At 39.3% G+C, this 24,446-nt stretch overlaps 2 protein-coding genes across 4 annotated transcripts in view; both read left to right on the top strand.

The window, feature by feature from the left end:
• Nucleotides 1–12,514, top strand: part of PRKAR2B (protein kinase cAMP-dependent type II regulatory subunit beta) — a 111,720-nt gene extending 99,206 nt beyond the window's left edge. Inside the window, exons 7-11 of one of the 2 annotated variants that reach the window (XM_069587910.1) lie at nucleotides 3,853–3,954; nucleotides 5,550–5,624; nucleotides 7,961–8,026; nucleotides 8,153–8,291; nucleotides 10,558–12,514. In XM_069587910.1, coding sequence (XP_069444011.1) covers nucleotides 3,853–3,954; nucleotides 5,550–5,624; nucleotides 7,961–8,026; nucleotides 8,153–8,291; nucleotides 10,558–10,691 — 516 coding nt within the window. In that variant the 3' untranslated portion in view covers nucleotides 10,692–12,514. The remainder of the gene's footprint in view (nucleotides 1–3,852; nucleotides 3,955–5,549; nucleotides 5,625–7,960; nucleotides 8,027–8,152; nucleotides 8,292–10,557) is intronic. The other variant, XM_069587911.1, reaches the window with a different exon arrangement.
• Nucleotides 12,515–21,645: 9,131 nt separating this feature from the next.
• Nucleotides 21,646–24,446, top strand: part of HBP1 (HMG-box transcription factor 1) — a 30,759-nt gene continuing 27,958 nt past the window's right edge. The window contains exon 1 of one of the 2 annotated variants that reach the window (XM_069587906.1): nucleotides 21,646–21,814. In XM_069587906.1, coding sequence (XP_069444007.1) covers nucleotides 21,800–21,814 — 15 coding nt within the window. In that variant the 5' untranslated portion in view covers nucleotides 21,646–21,799. Of the gene's footprint in view, nucleotides 21,815–21,999; nucleotides 22,171–24,446 lie in introns of those variants that run through there. The other variant, XM_069587904.1, reaches the window with a different exon arrangement.

Here is a 24,446-nt window from a genome sequence, read left to right on the forward strand (position 1 = left end):
TCTGCATTTCTCTTACACTCCCAGGAGGCACCAGGGGCTGCTGGGACCCAGAACACACTTTAAGTAGCCTGATTTAAGGGACTGTTGATACTACTTATGTTTTCTTTTAAAATTGTTGATAACATCCCACCCTATGGTTCTGACATGAGTTTATTTGGTTATTTCTCTCAAATCCTTTTGTGGAAGGAGACAAAGTAACAGGAAGTTTGTTAAAACCTCCTTTTCAAGAACTGTAGCCTCACAGAAGTTACGCGTGGTTCAGTCACCACTCAGCCTTTGATTCCGCGGTGAATTCAGCCAATAAAAATCTCTCTTGATCAGAGAAACAAGACCTGTTGTGCATTTCTTCTTCTGAGACCCAGGCAGCTACTGTTGACTTCTTAAAAATGTCATGAGTCACTTTTTAAGTGGTGCAAGCAAAATTGGAATTGTTTCAGGTGGAAGGGAGCTTGTCCTCTGAAGTGTCTTAAGGATAATCAGAGATTTGAATACCTAAAGCCAACAAAATAAACACTCAAAACCCGAGTAGACTTGGCCCTTAGGAAGTGTTTGCCTACTGTCACGAGGGTGGGTTGTGATCTGTTTCCTTAAAGAAGGTACCATTTAAAATGTAATCATCTTGGTGGGGTTGCCAGGCAGGGTCAGACTGTCACAGGATAAGGAGGGCCTCTTCATGCACATCCTTGGAACAAGGCCCCATACTTAGCGGGTTGGCCTTTTGAGTACTGATAGTTCTCAGCCCTGGAAGGAACCTTAAACTAGGGACAGAGGTCCAGCAATTTCCAGGTATATGTGATACTTATGTTCTCAGGAAGGGTGAAGGATTTTTCAGAGTTTTTTTTTTTTTTTTTTTTTTACAAATCTGTACCTATTTGAAGATATCTTGAAGGAGGGCATGGCAACTCCAGTATTTTTGTCTGGAGAATCCCCATGGACAGACGAGCCTGGCGGGCTACAGTCCATGGGGTTGCAAAGAGTCGGACACGACTAAATGACTTAAGCACACACCCATTTTAAGCTCTGTAGAAGTGAGCAGTTTGTGATGATCACCTTAGGGTATGTGTATAAGTGAAGTGGGTGTTTTTTTTAAATTATAGTCATTAACATAATTAATACTTCAAATCTGCTTTCTTAGCAGCTGGCCTAACTAGCCCCCTTTCAGACACAGTCAAATAGAAAAGGAATTTTGCTTTTGAGACCAACAGGTTGGAGCTCTGCCATGTAAGTGCAGGTGCAAAGATAAGCAAATCTCAAGAGAAAAGTCCTTTGTAGAATAGTCCAACTTTGTAAATAAGTCTAGGTCACTGTTAGCCTTGGGGAATTAACTGATCTACATGACCATGCCGGTGATTTAGAGAGGTGACGATTGAAATGACTGGGGTGAAAACATTTGAAATGGGACTTTCTGGATTTTATTGTTATGTCACAGTGAGTGTGAAGAGGCGGGCCACTAGTAGATTTTTCTTGAGACACATAGCTTGTTGCTGTGGTTAATTTATAAATTGCTAACCCATTTCTTGGCTTCTCTGTTTTGTAATAAACCTTGTTCATAAAATGGTGTTGCAGCTGCTTCCCAGACCTGTTTATGTATCAGAGTCACTTGGGGAGCTTTCATGAAATGAAGATTATTATAGAGTGCTATTTGCAGAGATTTTCAATCATTAAAGTCTGGGATCTTAGAAACCTTTTTGAAAAAAACACAACTGATTCCAATGCAGAGCCAGGCTTGCAAATTATTTCAATAATTTTACTTGTTATCTTGAAAATTTTTTCTTTTTTAAAAAATGAGTGCAAGTCCAAATCACAGCCCTTATAAAATTGTAGTAGACCAAATTAGAGAACAGGATGTTTAATTTCCTAGATACTTACATCCACACTGGCATTTTTCTCTATCCTGTCGGTTCATTTAAATTCCTTAATATTTGTCCTAGTAATCTATTAATTAAATAACATATCCCTATTAATTTTATTTTGTATTAAAAGAGTATAGTTGTTGATCAGTGTATGCCAAACTAACATAATTCTGAGAGCTCTTCACTGAGAACTAATATAATGTTTTGTAGGAATTTTTAAAATGTAAAATTTGTAGGAAGACCATTTTTTGAGCCATTACCTATAAAATTTTCCCTCGTTCCTCAATTCAGTGTTGGAACCTTGAGGTTAAGTAGTATAAACATAGGAACATTTGAGGGCAATGAACATGATAAACACTGGAATCAAAGTCTACTCACGAAAGCTGTAGTTTCTCTGTGCACAGTTTTAAAAAAGAAAACTGATATGTGGATGTGACATAAAATCCTAGAGTCAGTAATTTTTCAAGCTCTCTTTACATTGTAATTGCATGATTTAAAAACATTTTCTAATACTACTGGTTTCCATGTTTTTTTTTTTAACTGCAGCCCACAAGAAACATGAGGAAATGTCAAACCAGTGCATATGTGTGTGAGCTTTTGTGTATAACGGAAACATACATATAACAACACTTTACTAAAAGGGATGCACACCCAGATTTTCTGTTTTGTTTTTTAAATAAAAGGCTGGTCATGGGTGAAGGGGGTCAAAAGGTACAAACTTCCAGTTAAAAATACATCCTAGGGACGTAACGTACAGTATGGTGTCTACAGTTAATACTACTGTATTGTATAGTTGAAAGTTGCTATGAGAGTAGATGTTTAAAGTTTGCATCACAAGAAAAAGAATTCTGTGACTATGGTGACAGATGTTAACTACTTATTGTAGTGATCATTTCACAACAGATACAAATACTGAATCATTATGTCCTACGCCTGAAACTAGTATGACGTATGCCAGTTATACCTCAAAAAGAAAAAAACGCTTACTTCACTCTGTATAATCGGCTCCAGTCTCATCCACCTCATCAGAGCTGATTCAAATGTATTCTTTTTAATGGCTGAGTAATACTCCATTGTGTATATGCACCACAGCTTTCTTATCCATTCATCTGCTGATGGACATCTAGGTATGGGGAGGGAGGTGGGAGGGGGGGTTCAGGATTGGGAACACATGTATACACGTGGCAGATTCATGTTGATATATGGCAAAACCAATATAATATTGCAAAGTAATTAGCCTCTAATTAAAATAAATTTAAATTTTAAAAAATTAAAAAAAAAAAGCTCGCCACTTCCCACTGAATTTTAACACTTGAGGGCTGTTATCTATAACAGAAGAACTCAGTACTAGTTTGAACTCATAAAAACTAAGTAGAATGTTGGTCGCCAGGGGTTGGGGGGTGTAATTATTAAAAGGAATATGTTCTGAAGATCCAGTGTACCTGATTATAGTTAACAATACTGTCAATATATATTTGAAAGCTGCCAAGAGAATAAATCTTAAATGTCACCACAAAAAAAGAAATGACAATTATTTGTGGTACTAAGTAATTCTACTGTGGTAATAATTTTACAATATATAAGTATATCAAATCAACATGTTGTCTACCTTTAAACAATATTACAAGTCAATTGTATCTCAAAAAAGCTGAGGAGAAAAATAAAAAAGCAGCTGGTATTTCTTTAATAGTGCAACAGCGCCACCTCGTGGGTTAGTCCACTAGTTACATGTTGGTCAGATCTCTGTTCTTAATTAAAAGTAAACTGTTGCTTTCCTTCAAAAGCATGAAAATAACATTTTATATGGTTCTATATTTATGCTTAAGGAAATAAAAATCTGAAATGAGTTGTATTAGAAGTATAATATTAATCTTTTATTTTTAAAATCTTCAATTATTGTTTGTTTCTTACAGGGAATAAATGAAACTATCTCTTCAAACTTTCTTTCCTCATAAAGTCTACCTTTTAATTGTCTTCATATTTGATATTCTGCCTTTAGGACAGGGTAACCTTCAGGAGGATAATTGTAAAAAATAATGCCAAAAAGAGAAAAATGTATGAAAGCTTTATCGAGTCACTGCCATTCCTTAAATCTTTGGAAGTAAGTATATGTTTCTGCTTTTATTTTGCTTTAAAAGCTTCTGTTTTGTTAGGAATGCTTAGCTTTGTAGAGGGTTTCTTTGAATAATAATCTATCCATATTTTCACTTAAAAAGATTACATTGTTTTAATAGCTTAGTATTTCTTTTACTGCCTGTAACTATCTATTTTGTTATTTACACATAGTAACAGCCTGGGAGCAGCTACAGCAGATTTACATGAGGTCTCTTTCTAAAAGCAGACTTAAACTAATCACATAAATGTAGGCAGTAGCCTTTACAGGAAGAGGCTATCTAAATACAGAATGTCCTCACTGGCCTCTCCTTCCTTATTCCTTTCCTCTTAAAATTGGCATCCCAAGGTGTCTCTTTCTTTTTTGCAGTCTGCACTTATTCCCGTGCTGTACTTGTCAAGTCCCCTGGCTTTAAATGTCTATTATGTCGATGCCTCTTAAAATTGACATCACTGTGCAAGGCCCCACCCTGGAAGCCAGGCTTGTTTATCTGACTGCGTATTTAGCATTTCCTCTGGGACATCTAAAAGATATCTCAAATGGACATGTCCCAAACATCCTTCCTTCTCTTCCCCACCTGAGTGATAGCAATACCATCCTTCCAGCCTCTTGGCCAGAATCCTTGAGGTTGACAGACCTACCTGCTGTCATGCCCCTGTGTTGGCTTGTCAGTATTCACCTGGTAGACATTCGGGCCTCATTTCAGAATGCATATCGGGCAGCTCATCTTCTCCACCAGCAGATCTGTCTAAGTAAAAATAGGTCAGAGTTGGAAATTCAAATGCCTTCAGAGCTAGGCAAGTAACAAAGAAGAAAACCAAGCCAGGATGGGACTTTGGTAAACTAGAGAGCATGTGCTCCATCTTAGGAAACGGCTGTTAGTGCACCAGAGTTTATTTGTGACACAGGAAAATATAGGCTGAGTGTTGCTGACAGTTCTGATTTTTCAAGAGAAGCTGGAAATTCAAGTTTTTATGAAAAATTTGTTTAAAATGCTGGCAAGTAATTTATATAATGGGGCTTCCTTGATAGCTCAGCGAGTAAAGAATCTGCCTACAAATGCAGGAGACACAGGAGACATGGGTTCAATCCCTGGGTTGGGAAGATCCCCCTGGAGTAGGAAATGGCAACCCACTCGGGTATTCTTGCCTGGTAAAATCCATGGACAGAAGAGCCTTGTGTCCATGGAGTCACAAAGAGTTGGACACCACTGAGCGATTGTGCTTTTTATATTATTTAGGTTTATTAATATAAACACACACATAAACACACACATTGCTCAGTTTATTTGGCCTGTAGGCTACCATTTTTAAGCCCATGAAATAATTAAGATTTACCTGATTAGTTTGTTTCATACAGTTGTTCATCCGTTTCCAAGGGATTGATTCTAGGACCCTGGTGGATACCAAAGTCTGCAGATGCTCAAGTCCGTTACAGCAGACCCTCCGTGGCCCTGGGTTCCACATTTGTGGGTATGGAGGGGCAACTCTATATTTACTGGAAAGAATCTGTAGATAAGTGGACTGTGCACAGTTCAAACCCATATCGTTGAGGGGTCAACTATTATCTTTTTTCCTTTATAGGTTTCTGAACGCCTGAAAGTGGTAGATGTGATAGGCACCAAAGTATACAACGATGGAGAACAAATCATTGCTCAGGTATAATACTTTTTATGGAGCTCAGTTTGAGGTTATTTTCCAAAAGATTCTTATGTATTCTAAGTCTTAATAACATTTTCATGTATCCATAATTAGTATGTAGTGATGGATTAATATAATTATTTCCTGCCAGATCTATTAAAAATGGCTTAATTCATAGCCAGCAAGCTATCTGACTGTTTTTTTTTAAATTAAATCTTAAGGAATATATATTAAATCATCCAATGGATTTAGGCATAATTTTATGTTTGTACCAGACATGAAGGTCACATGTATATAGAGAATTAAGATGTCATTTGTAAGAGGGGGAAAAAAACTAGTAATCATTCCATAAGATTTATTAATAAGGGCCCAGAAGGTGCATTGGAAGGTGTAAAGTTCTGCACAGTCGGTTCATTGGTGAAACCCCCTCCTGGTGAAATTAACCAAGAAGGGGACATGTTGCTCCATGTACTTCACTGGCTGCCGGGCACTGAGGGGGCCAGCGTGCTCTTGAACCCATAATGCTTTTCTCAAATCCCATTTAGAACCTGAAGCAATACACACACATATTGGTTAGAACAGACCTACCCAGAAGTAGGATTTATAGAGACGGTTAGAGTTTACAGGTAAAAGCATATCGATGATACTACTAACTTGCTAGTTATAGTATGAAGCATTGACTGCATGCTTTAAACAGGTTTTTTAGGGACTTCCCTGGTAGTTCAGTAGTTAAGACTTCACCTTCCAAAGCTAGGGGTGCAGGTTCAATCCCTGGTTGGGGAGCTAAGATCCCACATGCCTCATGGCCAAAAACCCAAAACATTAAAAAAAAAAAAACGGAAGCAGTTTATAGCAAATTGAATTTGTAACATATTCAATAAAGACTTAAAAAAAACAGGTTTTTAACAAATTGGGTAATTTTCCTATCAATATTATACTACATTGTAATATTTATCTAAAATATTGTCTCTTTTCATACATGTGAAACAAGAGTCAAGGTCTGGGAGGCTGAGAAAAGAATTAGTTTAGAAGGCAGATAAACAGGTAAATCAGTCAGTCTTCCCCCACTGCCACCCCCAGTCTGTCACATTAGAGAACAAGGCTGAGATTCCATGATACAAACCGAAGATCTGCAAAGCATAGAGCGCTTTTGAAATGACTTTTCCCAATTATTTTGAAATAATTACAGATTCACATCATGCTGCAAAAAAAAAAGAAGTCCCATGTGCTCTTGACCCAGTCTCTCCCAGTGCATTTTGTATCACTAGTACAACATCAGAACTAGCAAACTGACATCGACACAACCAACAGAACTTAACTCATTAGTTTTACATGCAATTTGAGCATGTTTTAAAAATGACATTACATGGCAGTTGATAGACCTTTTATGATTAAAGACACTTGAATATTTTGCATGAAGCTCTTATAGAAAGCCTGATAAAAAGGTAAGAGAAAAGAGATATATATACTGAGAGTTTATTAAAGGTATCTTTAGATAGTTGTCTTTTAAGCGTTTATAAACATACATGTCTGCACTATAGTACAATGGAGACTCTGCATTCCTTATGATGTATTATAATCTGATACTGTATTTCTTGAATTGTAGTAAAGAGTTTTGAAATACCTGAGTTTCTCCAGAATCACTTTGAGAGGCTTAGGAAAGTCAATGTCATCTTTCGTATTACATTACTTAATTCATAAGGCATCACTGGAAGTCAAGGAAGTTTGTTCAAAAAAGAAAACAAGAAAAGGCAGCTACGTAGTTCGAAATGGCATCAGTTTCTTTGAGAAGTCTTTCTGGGCTTTCAGTAACCCAGCATCTAAACTTCGGTCCCCAGCCACCTGCAGGACAGGCATCAGGGCCCACACGTACGGCTTAGTCTGCCTGCTTTCTCCACTTGCGGAGCTGCTGGATTATCTGGGGTTGCCACACTCTGGCTTCGTAGGTTAGGAACGACCCAGCGTGGCACATTTCAGCACAGGAGCAGCCGATAGAGGCGACGCTGCTGGGAAACAGTGCTTACATCTCTGACCATGTCTGCTTTATCCAGGCTGCAGTTTGAGCGAAATCCTTACCTTGGTGTTGGTTGCTATATTTTCTTGCTAGTTTTAGCAGAAATGCTATAGTACAGTATATCATTTCAGATGATTTTACCAGTGAAATTGTTACACTATAATTGTTGATCATAACATCTCAACTTAGGAGGGGCCATAACCTGTTCTGTGGGGTTTCAGCTTTTGGGAGATGATCTGTAAACTGGCATGGGATTGATTTCAGAGGTGTGGTGGGCAGCAGGATTGCTGTCAACTAAAGTTGCATTTTTCACCCTCTGTTTTTTGTTCTATTCTGACAGGGAGACTTGGCTGATTCTTTTTTCATTGTAGAATCTGGAGAAGTGAAAATTACTATGAAAAGGAAGGTAAGTCCTAAAAATCCATGAAATATTAGCAAGTAACATAATAGACTTTTTTTTTTTTTCCTGACTAAGCTTCATTGTGTTTTTCTTAAGCTGAGTGAACGCTAACACTTTCCATCACCTTGTCAGGGTAAGTCAGAAGTGGAAGAGAACGGTGCAGTTGAAATCGCTCGGTGCTCTCGAGGGCAGTACTTCGGCGAATTGGCTCTGGTAACAAACAAGCCCCGAGCAGCTTCCGCACACGCCATCGGGACCGTCAAATGTTTAGGTAGGACTCACGGCCCAGGGCACACTTGCCCCGGTTGAAATCCTTCTGTGTGCATTGTACGTATTCAGCATCACACTGATTATTTTATTGGCTTCACAGGTTTTATGGTCCCAACAAAATACAAGATTAGGATTCATTGCATAGTCAAGTCAACTTGTAGAAGTCAACTTCTTAGAAAATTTTCGCACACACATACATTGTTCTTTTTTATAGGCATGAAATAACATTTTAGTATGTCGTTAAGATAAGAATTCTGAGTACCAAGCTTTACATCTAATTTTTCAAATGAATGACATGCACTATGTTCCGTTTCTGCTGAAAAAAAAAAACCTCAAACAGCACTTTTATAAGATATACTGTTCTGCAGGGGAAGCTGAAATGTCTGTAGGAATACTTACTCATCTAGGATTAGGAAACAAAAGTTCAAGTTTGTCATAGCGCAATAAAAATCTTGTTCAGCTGTTTATTACTTCTGTGTACCACACAGAAATGCCATGAACAGAAGTGCCATCTTCAGCTGGAAGACATCTATATATAGCAGAGATTTTATATGTGAGAAATAACTTATTTTAGTAATGAAAAATATAACTCAGGAGATATTAATACAGGTGACATTTTCTTTAAGAAAACTAGTCAATACTCTGTAATGACCTGTATGGGAAAAGAATCTAAAAAAAGTGGATATATGTGTATGTATAAACTGATTCACTTTGCTGTACAGCAGAAAGTAATAAACATTGTAAATCAACTATACACCAATAAAAACTAATTTTAAAAAGTAATTAGCTACTCCGTACTCTGCATCCACAGTTCAGTAGAATAAATTTAGCTTCAGTGTTAAGATTTGCAAGTATCCCCAGAATTTTCTTAGAGAAGTTGTTTTTTAAATGGCTTTAAATAAGTATAGTATTACTCTAGTGTTACACTTGGATGAAAAAGAAAAATTTAGAAGCTGACAGGTAATTTCTCTGAGTAGAGGTGTTAGACAGTAGAGAGTAAAGATGATGTAAGTGAAATCCCATTACTTTTTTTCTATAATAAAATGTATCGCTCGCTCAGTCGTGTCCGACTCTTTGCGACCCGTAGACTATAGCCCACCAAGCTCCTCCGTCCATGGGATTCTCCAGGCAAGAATACTGGAGTGGGTTGCCATTTCCTTCTCCAATAAAATGTATAGTCACATTAAATTTGAGAAATACAGAAAGGTAGGAAAAACTAAGAGTTACCCAGTACCACCACCACCCAGCAATTTCCACATCCTATTATAATTTCTTATCATCCTTTTTTATTTATATGTTTTCAGTTTTAAATCAGTTTTGTAAACTGCTTCTTTCATTCATTATAGCTTAGGCATTTTCTCATGTTTATTACATCAGATATTAACATTGGTTAAATACATGCTGAATTATTTACTCACTTCTGACTGTCACATAATTTTTGAGTTTTGGCTCCTTTGCACTGTGGGGGAGAGCTTTTCTGTGGGGGTGTATGCATATACTACTCAGGAAAAATACTAGGATTTTTCCTGAGAAACGCTTTTTGGAAGTGGGTTTTCTTTTTATGGTTTTTGATACCTATTGCCAGATCACTTGTATTTGCACTTATTTACATGCTGCCAGCAGTGCAAGAATTTCCATTCACTCTGTTGTAAACACTGCCTTTTTTAGTTCTGTAAATTTAAGAAGCAAAAAAAAAAAAAAGAATTTTAATTTAATGATAGCATGATCATATTTTCATATAAATTCAGTTTTTAAAAATGCTCGAGACAAGCAATCTAAGCAACATAGAGCATATACTTAACAGAAGCGGACAAAATCATTACTTGGGCTACCATTTTGAATTGACTAGACCCTAGTATAAAAAATTATAAAAGGCAACATTTGGTCTTCACAACATTGCATTGTAAGTCCTGAGGAGGGAAAACAAGATAGAAAACACTACCTTGCACCCCTGAGTTCATACTGCTAAAGTGGTGACATAAAAATGTATTTGTTTTTTTTTTTTAATTCTAAGGTCTTGCCATAACAATCCCTCATTCTTTTAACCTGGATCAGGAACTTCCAATACAATGTCATATGGCCACGGGCCACTGGCTGCTTCCTTTTTGAAGTGGAATGTTTTTATCTCTGTGCCTTTTTCTTGTATCTGTTATTTATACAAAAATGGCATTGCATCACTGACATATGTGAAATAGGTACCATAAGTGACTGAGAAATTCCAGATTTGTAAAGAATGTTATTTTTCTTTTATTCTCCACTCTTCTTAGCCATGGATGTGCAAGCGTTTGAAAGGCTTTTGGGACCCTGCATGGAAATCATGAAAAGGAACATCGCTACCTATGAAGAGCAATTAGTCGCCCTGTTTGGAACGAACATGGATATTGTTGAACCCACTGCATGAAGCAAAAGTATTGGAGCAAGACCTCTAGTGACAAAATTACACAGTAGTGGTTAGTCCACTGAGAATGTGTTTGTGTAGATGCCAAGCATTTTCTGTGATTTCAGGTTTTTTCCTTTTTTTACATTTACAATGTATCAGTAAACAGAATAGATATTTAATAGTCAATAGGCTTTAACGTCACTTTCTAAAAAGAGTAGATCCAAAAAAATCAACATACTGATAAAATGACTTTCTACTCCACAAAATTATGATTTGACTGAAGATTCAGATGATTGTAATATATTGAAAGTATCTGTTTAAGAAGATAATTAAAGGATGTTATCATAGGCAATGTGTATTCATTTTGACTTACTCAGATTGATATGTTATGACTACACCCATGTAAAAGGGAACTTGGCAGTGAATCATGCTATACAGCATGGCATCACATTCTTTTTACAACTCACTATATATAGTAAGTACAATTTAACCATTTTTGTTTTAAAGTTTTTCTGGCTTGATAAGTTATGTGCTGGCCTTGGCCTATTGGTGAAATGGTATAAAACATCTTATGCAATTTTAAAATCTTTTATATTTTTGCAATAAAGTACCTTTTGATTTCTTGGGTATAATGTCAGTAGCCTACATATTCTAGTGGTTTTAAGGACAGGCAGTTTAGTCATTACAACAACAGGAAAGCGTCTTTAGATGAAAGGTCATTATTTTCCTCATAAAGCATCTATCTATGCTTCCTTTTTTCATTTTTGCAGTTCTCTGTATTTGTTATCTTTAAAAATTTGTTTGACATTTAATGTCACAAATATTTTTAAATGCTCTTTAAACTTAATTGTTGTCTTCTAAAAGCCTAAGATCTTATTATAAATGCTAAAAAAAAAGTATCCTATACCAAAAATATTTGGGGTCCTTATCAATATGCCCATAGATATTTCTTTGTTCTTCACTAGACATGTGTAATAAAATCCTTGCAGACATCTGCTCCCATGGGTTTCCTCCAAAGTGGGAGAAATAAATTCTTGTAAGTAAAACATATATAAGAATAAAAGGAATTTCTGCCCATTCCAAGTATTCCATTAGGCCCCTCTACTTGCTTTAATATAGACTCTCAATTGCATTCACTTCATTCTGCAAATGCAGAATGAACTCAGCTGAATAGATTTTTGTTGATAATTGATAATGCTTATTATCCTGCTACATAGAATGAATGAATTATATTCCACCAAAGCAGTATACTCTTACATGAGTTCTAGGACTATGTGACCCCAGTGTCTAGAGACATTAATTCTAACCAGTTGTTCCCTTTTAAATCAGTGGTTTCATTTTGGGAAATATGTTTCAAAGAAATATATACATGGGTAAAAAAATTCTGTGGCTAGTGTGGTCTTATTAGAGAATGTTTCTGGTCTTGCTTGTATAATGAAAATGTGGTAAAGATATGTGAATTGGATAATGTATATATAAGAAGTATGTAAAATATACCTTCAGCCACATTTTAGGACAGTTTTAACTACTTTGCAAACTTTCCCACGGGAAGAGAGCTTACTGCGTGCAGACTTGTTTTCTATAATATTTCAGATTTTAAAAGTCATGTCTACCAAACAAGAAAAAAAACACAAAGAACCACAAATTCTTGGTTTATCATTCTGTATTTTCAACTTCCTTCACTTTTTCAAGTTACCTATTTTGTTGCATAAGCTAATTGTTAACTACAAATGCCTGTTTAATAAAGAACTCTGACCAAGGCTGTAAATGCCAGTTACATTATTTTCAGTATTGTTGGTTATATTTAAAATTTCCTTATAATAAAGCACAGTTTTATAATAAAATGTTATTACTGAGGTGTTTTTTTTCTTTCCTGTTCTTTACTGTGACTTCCATAGTGCACATTATACTATGTGAAATGCATGACAGAGGTGCGGCATGTGTGAAAAGAAAGGTAAGATCTGGGCATCTTGCAGCAAGAAAGTGTGGTTCTGTAGGACAAGAGGTTTTTAAAAATCTTAGCTATTGGTTATATGTGATACAGATAGTTGTGATATGTTGCAGACTCATTCAGCCATTTAGAATAACCAAGTCTGGCTGGCTAACTAGGGAATGTATGTGTTAAAGTAATTAAAACACCACAAGCTTGAGTTGTGGATGCCACTGTTTAATCACTAGCCAAGAGTCTTTCTGTTTGGAAATTCTCTGTCGATGTTTCATTCAAGCATGCATCATGTATGACTAAGAATTCTGGGAGGACTCCCAATTTTAATACAAAGGTGCTTTTCTTTGTTTTATATGTGTATGTGTGTGTGTCCTGTTGATACAAACCAGGGCTTGGTGTGTATAAACGTAAAACACTACCTGGGATGCATGCTCTGTGAATGTGTTTGGTTTATTCTTACAAACCTGGCGAGCAGACTCTTTAAAATGCTTTATAATTCTGCAAGTAAAACATACAGCACGAAGCAAGGAACTTGGGATTTTACTGGAATATGTAGGATTAAGTGCTGAGTCCTTTTTCTTTCTAAAGCATCTTTAAAATATGGATATAATTTTTCCTAACTTTGTTCAAGAAGTGTTACATTTCTAACAAGGACTAGATGGCCTTTGGCATTCTTAAAGAACATTAATAATGTATAAGCCTAGAGTGCTACGTAACACATCTGGATGAGCTGTACTATCCAGCTTAAACAACTGGAAAGGAGAGTCTCAAATCTAAATAAAATGTTAATAACTAAGGGAGAAACAGAATTACTAACACATGTGGGAGAAAATACATAAGGGAGAAATAGAATAATAAGGAATCCTGGCTTCTAAAATAAATGTGTGAGGTGCAGCCTCATGTTGAGTATCAGAAAGAATTCTGCTAAGAAATTGAAGGGAAAAAAAAAAAAACTGGAGCAAGAGTTAAGACAAACTCTCACCTGCTCCAGGATACTTTTCAAGGCAGCAAAACTGGTTGAGCAACTGAAACTATACAGTTGTTAGTAAATAATTTTTACAGGTATTAAAAAAAAAAAAAACCTTGAAAGTAAAATGAATTACGGAAATGAAAGCAGTAAGGTAAACCAGGTGTTTGTGGAGGACTTGTGTGCCCATTAGTCACTGCTGCTGCTGCTAAGTCGCTTCAGTCGTGTCTGACTCTGTGCGACCCCATAGATGGAAGCCAACCAGGCTCCCCCGCCCCTGCGATTCTCCAGGCGAGAGACGAGTGGGTTGCCATTTCCTTCTCCAATGCATGAAAGTGAAAAGTGAAAGTGAAGTCGCTCAGCCGTGTCCGACTCTTAGCGCCCCATGGACTGCAGCCCACCAGGCCCCTCCATCCATGGGATTTTCCAGGCAAGAGTACTGGAATGGGGTGCCATTGCCTTCTCCACCATTAGTCACTATAAGAAGTTAGTATCAGTTTCATTTGTATAAGTGAGAAAAATCCGTGGCTCCACCAAAACCATTTGCTTTGAGCATCCATGGCAGAACTCATGGGCAGTCACGACTCTCTTGCTTACTCCCTGCAATTCTTGGGTTCATACTTCAACTGGGTGGGGGCGGGGGTGGGGTGGGGAGCCCAAAACAGCCTAAAAGTTGAGAGAGATATTTATCTGGGGAATTTAACTGAGGACTATAGCCTAGGGAAACAGCCTTTCAGATAACCCTGAGGGACTGTTTCAGAGAGGTAAGGGAGGAGCCAGGATACATAGGAGTTTTTGCTGAAAAAGACGAAAAATGTAGTCAGATATCAAAAGATCATTGCTAATCACACACAAAAAGATATTTCGAGTCAAAAGATTGTAGTCGTTTTCTCCTCTTGGGATGGTATCTGGTTTTTTTCCATCCTGAATTCCTCTCAGGGTGCAGTGACTGCAATGGCTGCTGGCTTGAGGGCAGGCAACATTCTTTGTTTACTGAAATGGTAGGTAACATTTTTATTTTTGTCCACACTCATACTCTCTGAATAATGATGTAATTGAGCCTGGTATATAGACAAATGTGTACAGAGTTTCCAAGGAAGACTTTCTTTGACCAACAGATCTGGGTCTTTCTGTCCCTTTTTATGCTTTAAGTTTGTAAGTCCTGAAAAGGTAACATTTATATATGGAAAGATGTGATGGTAGACCTATGGAGGTGACTGTCTCCGCCATAAAAATGAAGTGCCATCTCTTAGGTGGTGTTCCCATATTTTGATTTAACCACAGCTTGGGTCTTGCTATCTTCCTGAAAAACTCAAGCCACTACAACATGTAAATACATGAAATGTTTTGTTAGTACCAATTATAATTGAATCTTTAAAGTAGATGCATTTATTACTCAGTTGTGAAACTAAGCAGGACCTGTGGGGTATGGAAACTTTTCATGTCCTGTTTCTTGTTTGTAGGGGAAAGCTTCAGCTTCCTAGACCTTTCCTGATTTTCTGAGGGCAGATTCAGTTACTCATTAGGGAAACAAAGGAATGCCAAAAGAAAGGAAAAGCAGTGAATAACAGTGCAGAGAAAGGGCAAGATTGTGGTTTCTCTTGAAGAGATACATTCATAACCATCTGATACATCTCTGAGTTCTTTTGCAGGAACTAAGGCTCCCACCTCAATAACCTCAGATATGCAAATACCACCACCCTTATGGCAGAAAGTGAAGAGGAACTAAAAAGCCTCTTGTGAAAGTGAAAGAGGAGAGTGAAAAAGTTGGCTTAAAGCTCAACATTCAGAAAACGAAGATCATGGCATCTGGTCCCATCACTTCATGACAAATAGATGGGGAAACAGTGGAAAGTGTCAGACTTTATATTTTGGGGCTCCAAATCACTGCAGATGGTGATTGAAGCCATGAAATTAAGACACTTAGTTCTTGGAAGGAAAGTTATGACCAACCTAGATAGTATATTCAAAAGCAGAGACATTACTTTGCCAACAAAGGTCCATCTAGTCAAGGCTATGGTTTTTCCAGTGGTCATGTATGGATGTGAAAGTTGGACTGTGAAGAAAGCTGAGCACCAAAGAATTGATGCTTTTGAATTGCAGTGTTGGAGAAGACTCTTGAGAGTCCCTTGGACTGCAAGGAGATCCAACCAGTACATTCTAAAGATCAGCCCTGGGTGTTCTTTGGAAGGAATGATGCTAAAGCTGAAACTCCAGTACTTTGGCCACCTCATGCGAAGAGCTGACTCATTGGAAAAGACTCTGATGCTGGGAGGGATTGGGGGCAGGAGGAGAAGGGGACGACAGAGGATGAGATGGCTGGATGGCATCACCGACTCGATGGACAGGAGTTTGAGTGAACTCTGGGAGTTGGTGATGGACAGGGAGGCCTGGTGTGCTGCAATTCATGGGGTCCCAAAGAGTCAGACACGACTGAGCGACTGAACTGAACTGACTGACTGATCTACCTATGTATTTCTTTCTCTATTTACCTTCATACCTATCTATGCATATGTTTATATATAAACATATAAAAATAAAAATATAAAAATATATAAAAATATATTCCCTAACAATTAGCTTTGTATACCTTTTTATTATAAAGCTCAAATACAGAAAACTATATGGAATAAATATTTATCTTAGTGAATTATTGTAAGGCAAAGACCACCTTGATCACTATAAATAGTGCTTTTCCAGCATCCCAGATGTCCCTCCACGTTCAATCACAGTTGTAGCCTTCTTCCTCCCTCCTGACTGTGATGATAGACATTTGCATTTGTTTATGTTTTTATAACCCATGTATGCATCTCTGGACAGGGAGGCCTGGTGTGCTGCAGTTCATGGGGTCACAAAGTGTCGGACACAACTGAGCAACTGAACTGAACTGAACTGAAGGCTCCCACCCGGGGGGAAGACGGTAACTTCAGGCTGAACCCAAGATTCCTGTTACTTCATCACCAGCAAATCAGTGGAAAGTCACACACCCTGTGTCCTCACCCCAAATCTTGCCCTTACTCTTCCCTGAACCCCACCAGGGAGTCTGGGGTTCTTTGAACATGAGGTGCCCATTCTCCTTGCTTGGCCTGCAATAAACCTTAAACCCTTCTCTGCTCCCAACCCCTTTGGTCTCACTGTGCGTCAGGCACTTGCCGTTGGAAAAAACTGGAAAGATGGTTTTATTCCCCAGGCGTGAGGGCGTTAGGGTGGTTTAGTTGCTAAGTCTTGTCTGACTCTTAAGACCCCATAGACAGTAGCCCGCCAGGCTCCTCTGTCCGTGTGATTTCTCAAGCAAGAAAACTTGAGTGGGTTGCCATTTCCTTCTCCGCATCATCTTCCTGACCCACGACTGAACTCAGGTCTCCAGCATTGCAGGTGGACTCTACCTACTGAGCCACCAGGGAAGCTCAATGAGCTGGAAATGGACTCTGAAATAACAAAAGCTGCCTTGTTTTTTACTGTAACCACCTAGAAATGGAACCCTCAATGCCTTATATATTTCACATGATAAAAGCTTACCAAGTAGAACTTCTCAATGAATTCATTAGCAGTAAATATGCCCAGGCACAACCTTGGATAAAGTTGCTTCCAACTCCTGATTTTCCATCTCTGCCCTAAAACCTACCATGACCACAGTCCTGCTGAGGAACAAGAGAGAGAGTCCCGGATCCCTGGAACTGCACTGCCGCGTTTAGGTGGAAGGCTGACATTTAATACAAGTGAATCTCTCTTTACGAAATGACTGTATTCTTGAAATGTATACAAATGACATTTTTAAAAGCCAAATATCTTAATTAGGAGAGGTGCTCACTATAAAGACATCTTTGGCAAGTCTTTTCTTAATTGCTTTTCAAAGCTGAACCGAAATATCCTCCACTTTTTTCTTACTATATTGCACATTATGATATGCAATGTAATTTGAAGGAGCTGGAATGTATTAATTAGACAAATATTGTCTGCCTTTGTGTGACTGGTACATAAGGGAATCAAAATGAATTACAAGATAGTTCTTATGAGACTAAGATGAGATGTTTTCAAAAAAAAATGGTGATGAGTAGACACAGCAAGTGACACAAAGCATACAGAAACTATATTTAATGAGGTCAGTGTTCAAAGCAACTTATACAAAATAACATATACTATAAATAAGAAAATGCATCTTCTTATTTCTTTTTAGTCATCTGTTCAGCAGGTATCTATAATATTTATTGACTGCCTGGGCAAAACGATGCATATGATATGGACCAGACAAAAAGATGCATAAGAAATGTGGAAGGAATAAATAATGTGAATTTGGGGGGAGGTAAATGTAAGCAAAAATGGTTAAGTGTAGCACATTTAAGTGACTTGCTAGGTGGCTCAGTGTAGTGGTAAAGAATCCGTCCGTCAGTGCAGGAGACAAAAGAGACATGGGTTCAATCCCCTGGGTCACGAAGATCCCTTGGAGAAGGAAGTGGCACCGCACTCCAGTATTCTTGCCTGGGAAGTCCTACGGACAGAGGAGCCTGGTGGGCTACAGTCCATGGGGCCGCAAAGAATCAGACTGAGTGACTGAGCACAACGCCGCACAGTTAGGTACATGTTACTCCTGGGATCTTAATGGCTTTGTACCTAAAATTCGCTACCTTGGATTGGTAACTAAAAGAAACTACAGGGAGAAAGACCTAGCATACCAGACAGACATGAGAGAGAATGTGTAGGAATCTGTGCTCCATTTCCTAATTTGAATACTTGACTTCATTTGCTTGCTTACCTTTTAACATTTTGAACAGTGATATTTTAAATATTTAAGCAATGCCAGGTACTTTAACTTCTATGTTTCTTAGCCCAGTAGTCATTGTTATGCCAACTGTGTTGGAATACAGTAGTTTCACCCCTAAATAACCTTTATCTAGTTTTTAAAAAACAAATTAGAATTTGATGTTTCTTTATGAATACAGAAGTATTTTACAAATTGCTGAAGACATTTTGATTTTGGATGACAACTCGACATATTTGGGCATAGTTTATGTGGAATATGTGTGTGTGTGTATGGTACTTGCACTGACCAGAAGTAGATGCTATTTAAAGGAAATTTTATTTTTGAACTTTCTTTTGGTTACAGCTTGTAGGATTTTCATTCCCTGACCAGGAATTGAACCCACACCCTTGGGAGTGAGAGCTTTGAGTCCTAACCAGTGGACTGCCAGGGAATTCCCAAAATTGATTTTAATGTCAGTTTTATCATGGAAGTATGTTATGAACAAATGTTCTTCAGTATATATAAAAATCCCTTACAGGTTCAGTCTTGTCCGACTCCGCAAACCTATGAAGTGTAGCCCGTCAGGCTCCTCTGACCATGAGATTTCCCAGGCAAGAAGACGGGGTAGGTTGTCATTTCCTTCTGCAGGGGATCTTCCTGACCCAGGGATGGAACCTATGCCTCCTGCATCCCCTGCATTGGCAGGCAGATCCTTCACCACGGAGCTAAAATGTTTTATACTATATAAAATATAAATGTCATTTTATATTTTATCATATATAAATAATAAGTAATTGGTACAAAAATTCTTTATATATATTTTAGTGAAGTAGTAGAATTTATATAAGAATTCTAAGGAGATCTTACTGGTTTTGTACTTTGATCTTAGTTCTGGCTGAGTTGTCTGGTTTTTTTAGTCATCCAAAAATGAATAATGAGATTCCTGTTAAATATACATAGGTGCATAAGGTAAGCATTTAGCTTCCCAGGAGAGTCCAAAGATGGACTAATTGTCCACTTAAAGGTACAGAGATTCTAACACTGACATTTAATCAGTTATGACTGAATTAACTCAAGAGAATTTTACTCTTCCATTTAATGACCTGGACAAAAATGAGAGTATGTGAAAATATTTTGTATCTTTGTATCCATATGAATTAGCACAGTGGTCAACCAATAGTAGGAACTAAATAGGTATTTCTGAATGAATGGATAGGAAAATCTTATAGTGCTAATTAAAGGATAATCATTTCTAATAATGTACACCTTGATCTGAAGGTGCTATTCTTCCTACCGCTGTGTTCACAAATAAAAAAAATATCTCCACTAAGGCTTTTACTAACCGCTTTGAAACAGAAAACCTTTTAAAATGAGTTAAGGTTCAGCCAAAAGCAGATCTCATGGTTAATGGGGGGGGCGGGGGGAGATGGTGTGGTACCAGCTCTTAAGAGTTCATTTTTTGGATGGTGGGAAAGGTTTTTAGTTTCCTGGAGGGAGCTAGTCATTAATAGCTGAGATTTTAGTTTTCCAATGATCAAGTGAATTCCACGGATTTTTCTTTTTGTCAGGAAATTAAACATTGGAGTTCATATTTTCAATTTTTCAATTCTGAGGCACAATGAACCTCCACTGTAAAAAAAAAAAAAAAAGTGAAGAAAGAAAATAAAAATACACAAAAGAGCAGGGCCACAGTTGAGTCTTGGGGTCACTCCATTAATCTCTGAACGAAGATAAATACAAATATTGTCCTTTTTATTCAGGGAAAAATTTAGGCATTTTACTGGCCTTCTGAATTATTTTTAAGAAACAAAATAATTTGATTAGTATTTGTGAATACAGAATCTTTGATCTGTATTTGATCTGAATACCATCTTTGATCACATGGTAGGGAGGACTATTTTATAATTCCCTTTAAGGATTCAAACAGGGAATCCCTAAAAGAATTTGAAAACTTGTTTCAGTATAGGAAAGTTACTTTGGATTTCCTTATTTGTTCCGTGGCTTTCAGATTTAAAAATTCCAGAAAAGTAGGGGTTTTAGAGGAATCACCAGCAAGGATTTAAGGCTCCTTTCCAAAAGTTTTACTTTATAGATTTTTCCCTAGTATGTTTTCCTCCTCTTAAACATAATACAGTGATCTAAAGATATAAAACCTAAAGCATAGCTTAAATGACTAAACACTAAAAGTTCAAAGGGAAAAAAGCTTAATAATGCCTTTGTAATGGGAATGAAGGTAACTATAATGCCAGAGAAGCCATTCTCCTCTCTTTGAGTCAGAGAATTAGTAACTTGAGGAGGAACTCCTAGTGGAAACAAAGTAGGAAGACATTCTTTCATCAATGGGAAGACCTCTGGAGAGGAAAAGTGGTTAAACTGAAACTCACCAGGAAACCCTGATAACGATTCACAAATTACATCAGTTTAAGTCACACATTATACCCCTCCGTATTACCTTAAACAACGAGTAAGCTGGTCAAATATAGAAAACATCAATTTGCCTTTCCTCAATTCCTAAGTCAACAGTAATGACCCTACCTCCCGCTTCACAGTTTTGTAAATTGTCCAGACCTCCGAGCTTCTCTCTCATTGTTCATCCCCAAGCCTCTCGGTGCCTGGCACACAGCCGGCATTCAAAAAATCTCGGGTGAACTGAACAGAGTCCGCAGAGAAACCTCAAGCTGCTGTCCAGGGAGGGGCGAAGCCAGGCTCAGGATAAAGGAATGCTAAGTCTTCCCACTGGACCCAAGCGCCACCTTTATTATCCCCATCATGCCTGGGGCCGTGATTTCTGGGTGACTGGGTCCCCTTCGAGGCAGCACTGCTTCCGCTTGTGCAGTCATCTCCTTCCCCTCGCACTAAAACAATACCCTGGCCTCTTGCCAAATTCTGAGCTGCGAGCGACTCTGGTGGTTTATGGCCCGGAATGGGTGCTGTGAGAGGCTTGAGGCTGCTCTGAGTGCTAGCACAGGCCCAGAGGAAGAGAAGAAGCCAAAGCTTTAAAACACTCCCTTCCTCCGCCCCCTCCTTTTTGTCCCAGACACCAAAACAAACGAGCTGATACACGTGTCCCTATGACTCTTGTTTACTATCAAGACTGCACCGTGCACGTACTTCTGGGAAATGTAGTCCAACCCGTTACTCCGACTTGCAGTCTCGGAGAGAAACACAGCCAGACCCAGACTACGAACCCACAACCCATTTCGGGGGCAACGTTTGGCTGGAGTCCCGGGAGTCTCGGCAGCAATCCAATCCGAAGCCCTCACCCTGGTGATTGACACTCCGTCTTCTCCAATAAAGACAACGCAAAAGTCAACACAAGCCCGCCCACCGAGACGGACCACGGTACCAACCAATAGGAAGGAGAAACGATCGAATGGCAGTGCGGCGGGCCAATAAGAAGGCGAAGGAGCTGGGCGGAGGCTCAACCCCCCTGGGGTTTGAGGGGAGGGGGAAGACGAAGCTTGAAAGACTTGGTAATGGCGACGGGTTTGGTAAGTAGGAAAGTTTCGGTGGAGGACTAAGAGCGGCGGCGGGAGCAGTAATGCGCCCGGGGGAGGCCGGCGTCAGTTGTAGAGAGGATACACGAGTTGCTGGTGGTGTTGTCGCGGCCGGGGCGGCCCGCGCCGGGGCTGCTTATACTCCGCGGCGGTTTGTTGTCTTTCTGTTCGGGAAGGGGTGGGGGTGGGGAAGGGAGGGGCAGGATCCCGAGGGTATCTGGCGGCCGGGTGAACTCAGGTCGGCTGTCCTCTTCCTGACGGCGGGGGCAGTTAACCGTCCGATACCGGCCTGCGGCGAACCCACCGGACTGGCGCTTCCCGCGAGCTCACCTGGGCTTCGCGTCGGCACGGTCCGTGGGGGTCTTGGGGCGAGGGCTGGGAGGCGTCTGCGAGGACGGCGCTCTGGGCCGGGTGGCGCGGTGGGTGGCCGGGCCGGGTGAGGAGATGGGGCGGGCCTGGGCGGGGGAAAGGGGGCCGACGCGACTCTGGGGCTGCCCAGGAAAGTTTGACTTCAACTCCCCGCGAGTGGGCGGAGGGTCGGAGGTTGGCCCGGGGTGGGCGGCCGGCCGCGGGTGGAGGACTCCTGTGAGGCGCCGCCTCTTCGGGGGCCGAGAGGGGCTCGGGCCGAACTGGGAAGCTCGCGGAGCCCTTGGGCCCCGGGGCTCATTGTTACGCAGTTCGAATGAATGGACTCCTTGGCGCCTGCGCGGTGGAGTTGAGCCGAGGGGAAAAACAAGCCTGGAGTCCAGGCTGCGGTCACATGATGGGGGGAGGGGAGGGGAACGCGATGAATGGCGAAAGAGGGTGGGGGATGGACTTGGCGTGAACCGGGAGGCACTGCCTCTGTGTGACCGGGATCGAGGCTTGGCAGGCGATTTCAGTCTCCGCCTTCCAACCTATGCTGCTGCCCCAGGCGGATTAAAACAAAAAAGACGACTAGCGAAATCGACTGCCGGGGCCGGGTTTTTGTAGCTCCTTCAAACGCTGCATGCTGTCTAGGGGAGTTCGCTCGCCGCCGTGCATTCTTTTGAACACATCACCTAGAGTTAATTCTTTAGCAGTTTTCAGCAAGAATCTTTTGTAAAGGAAGCTCTGACTGCAGGGAAACACTCAAGAGTCTTTAATTCTGGGAGCCAGTGATGCTAAGGGAGGAGGTTAAAAGTCAGTTGTGTGTATACCAGGAAGTGTTGGAGTCCTACCAACAATTCCGACTGAGTGCTATAGATTTATTTCCCTCTAACTAGCAGTAACAGGTGATTCCTAACAATGATTTAGTGAAATTAAAGTTACGTTTGGAGAACTAGAATAGTTGTAACATTTGTAAATGTTTTTCTATTTACTGATAATAAATTTATAATGTACTGCTATTCTTTCAGTCTCTGCTTTTTGTTGTTACTGTTTCAGCTGTTTTCCGATTTAACTTGCTGAGTACTAGGGTCAACTGTTGAGTTTCCACGATTGAACTCCTCAGTTCTTGCTGAGTAGGTAATAGTTGACAAAGTTTTAAGGAGATTTTAATTATAGTCAAAAGAATTCAATACACCCAGTACATTTTGGAGCTGTTTTATACTTTTGAGGAAACCAAAACAAAATATTTAAATTCTAAATTGACAGTACATTATAGGGTGAAATTTTTATTTCACTTCCTGGTTTCCATTTTACTTAGTTTTGTAAGCCCAGTTACTTATAAAAAATTTAAAGATTTTATTTATTTGGCTCCCCGGCCACGCCTACCAAGGATCAGACCCTTGCCCCCTTCAGAGGAAGTACGGAGCCCGAACCACTGGTCCCCCAGTTACCTTTTTCAGCTTAGAAAAATCTTCCCCTTAGTTCAAAGTAACCTTCTCCCGGGATTTCCCACATTTTTCCATGTTTCACAATGCCTGCTTCTCAGACTTCAAAAATGGTACTATCACTTTAAGAGTTGTTTCCGCCACTGTATTTTAATTTTTTCCGGACCGTTTCCTCACTACCTAAATGCTCAGTGCAAATAACCTGGGCTTTATGAGGGAGAAGCTAGCTCGTCTCCTTATTTCTGTTTGAAATGAAAATATTAGTACTTCTTTTTTCTGCCATTCACTAAGTTAGTACCATGTTAATGAAACGATGCCAGGTATTTTACATGTATTATCTTTTAATTATGAAAGTGAATATTTACCTGGAATGAGAAATCACACCAGATATTTTTAAGTTGACAAATACTTTGTATATTAAAAAATTCAGGAAAAATAATATTCTCTTAATGATATTTTATATTCTTGTTTGTGCCTAGCTCATCAACAGTAATCGTATACCTTTCATATTTCGACCTGCATTTACTTTGGTATTTCATATCATATTAACTGTCATTTTCTGTAAATTAGAAAAAATAATTTTCTTCTCTAAAGTTACTGGTAGTTTAGAAAAACTTCTCACAGGTTGTTACACATGATGTAAAGATTCAAGTTTTTTTGTGCAGTGACTTATCTTGTGTACTGTTTATATTGACAGTACCTTTGTATAGATGTATTTAGCACTGGGCAGCAGTGACTGAGGAGAAGGCAGTAGCAGCCCACTCCAGTGTTCTTGCCTGGAGAATCCCAGGGAGGAGGGAGCCTGGTGGGCTGCTGTCTGTGGAGTCGCACAG

This window comes from Ovis canadensis, chromosome 4 (assembly GCF_042477335.2).
Source record: "Ovis canadensis isolate MfBH-ARS-UI-01 breed Bighorn chromosome 4, ARS-UI_OviCan_v2, whole genome shotgun sequence".
NCBI classification, from domain to species: Eukaryota; Metazoa; Chordata; class Mammalia; order Artiodactyla; family Bovidae; genus Ovis; species Ovis canadensis.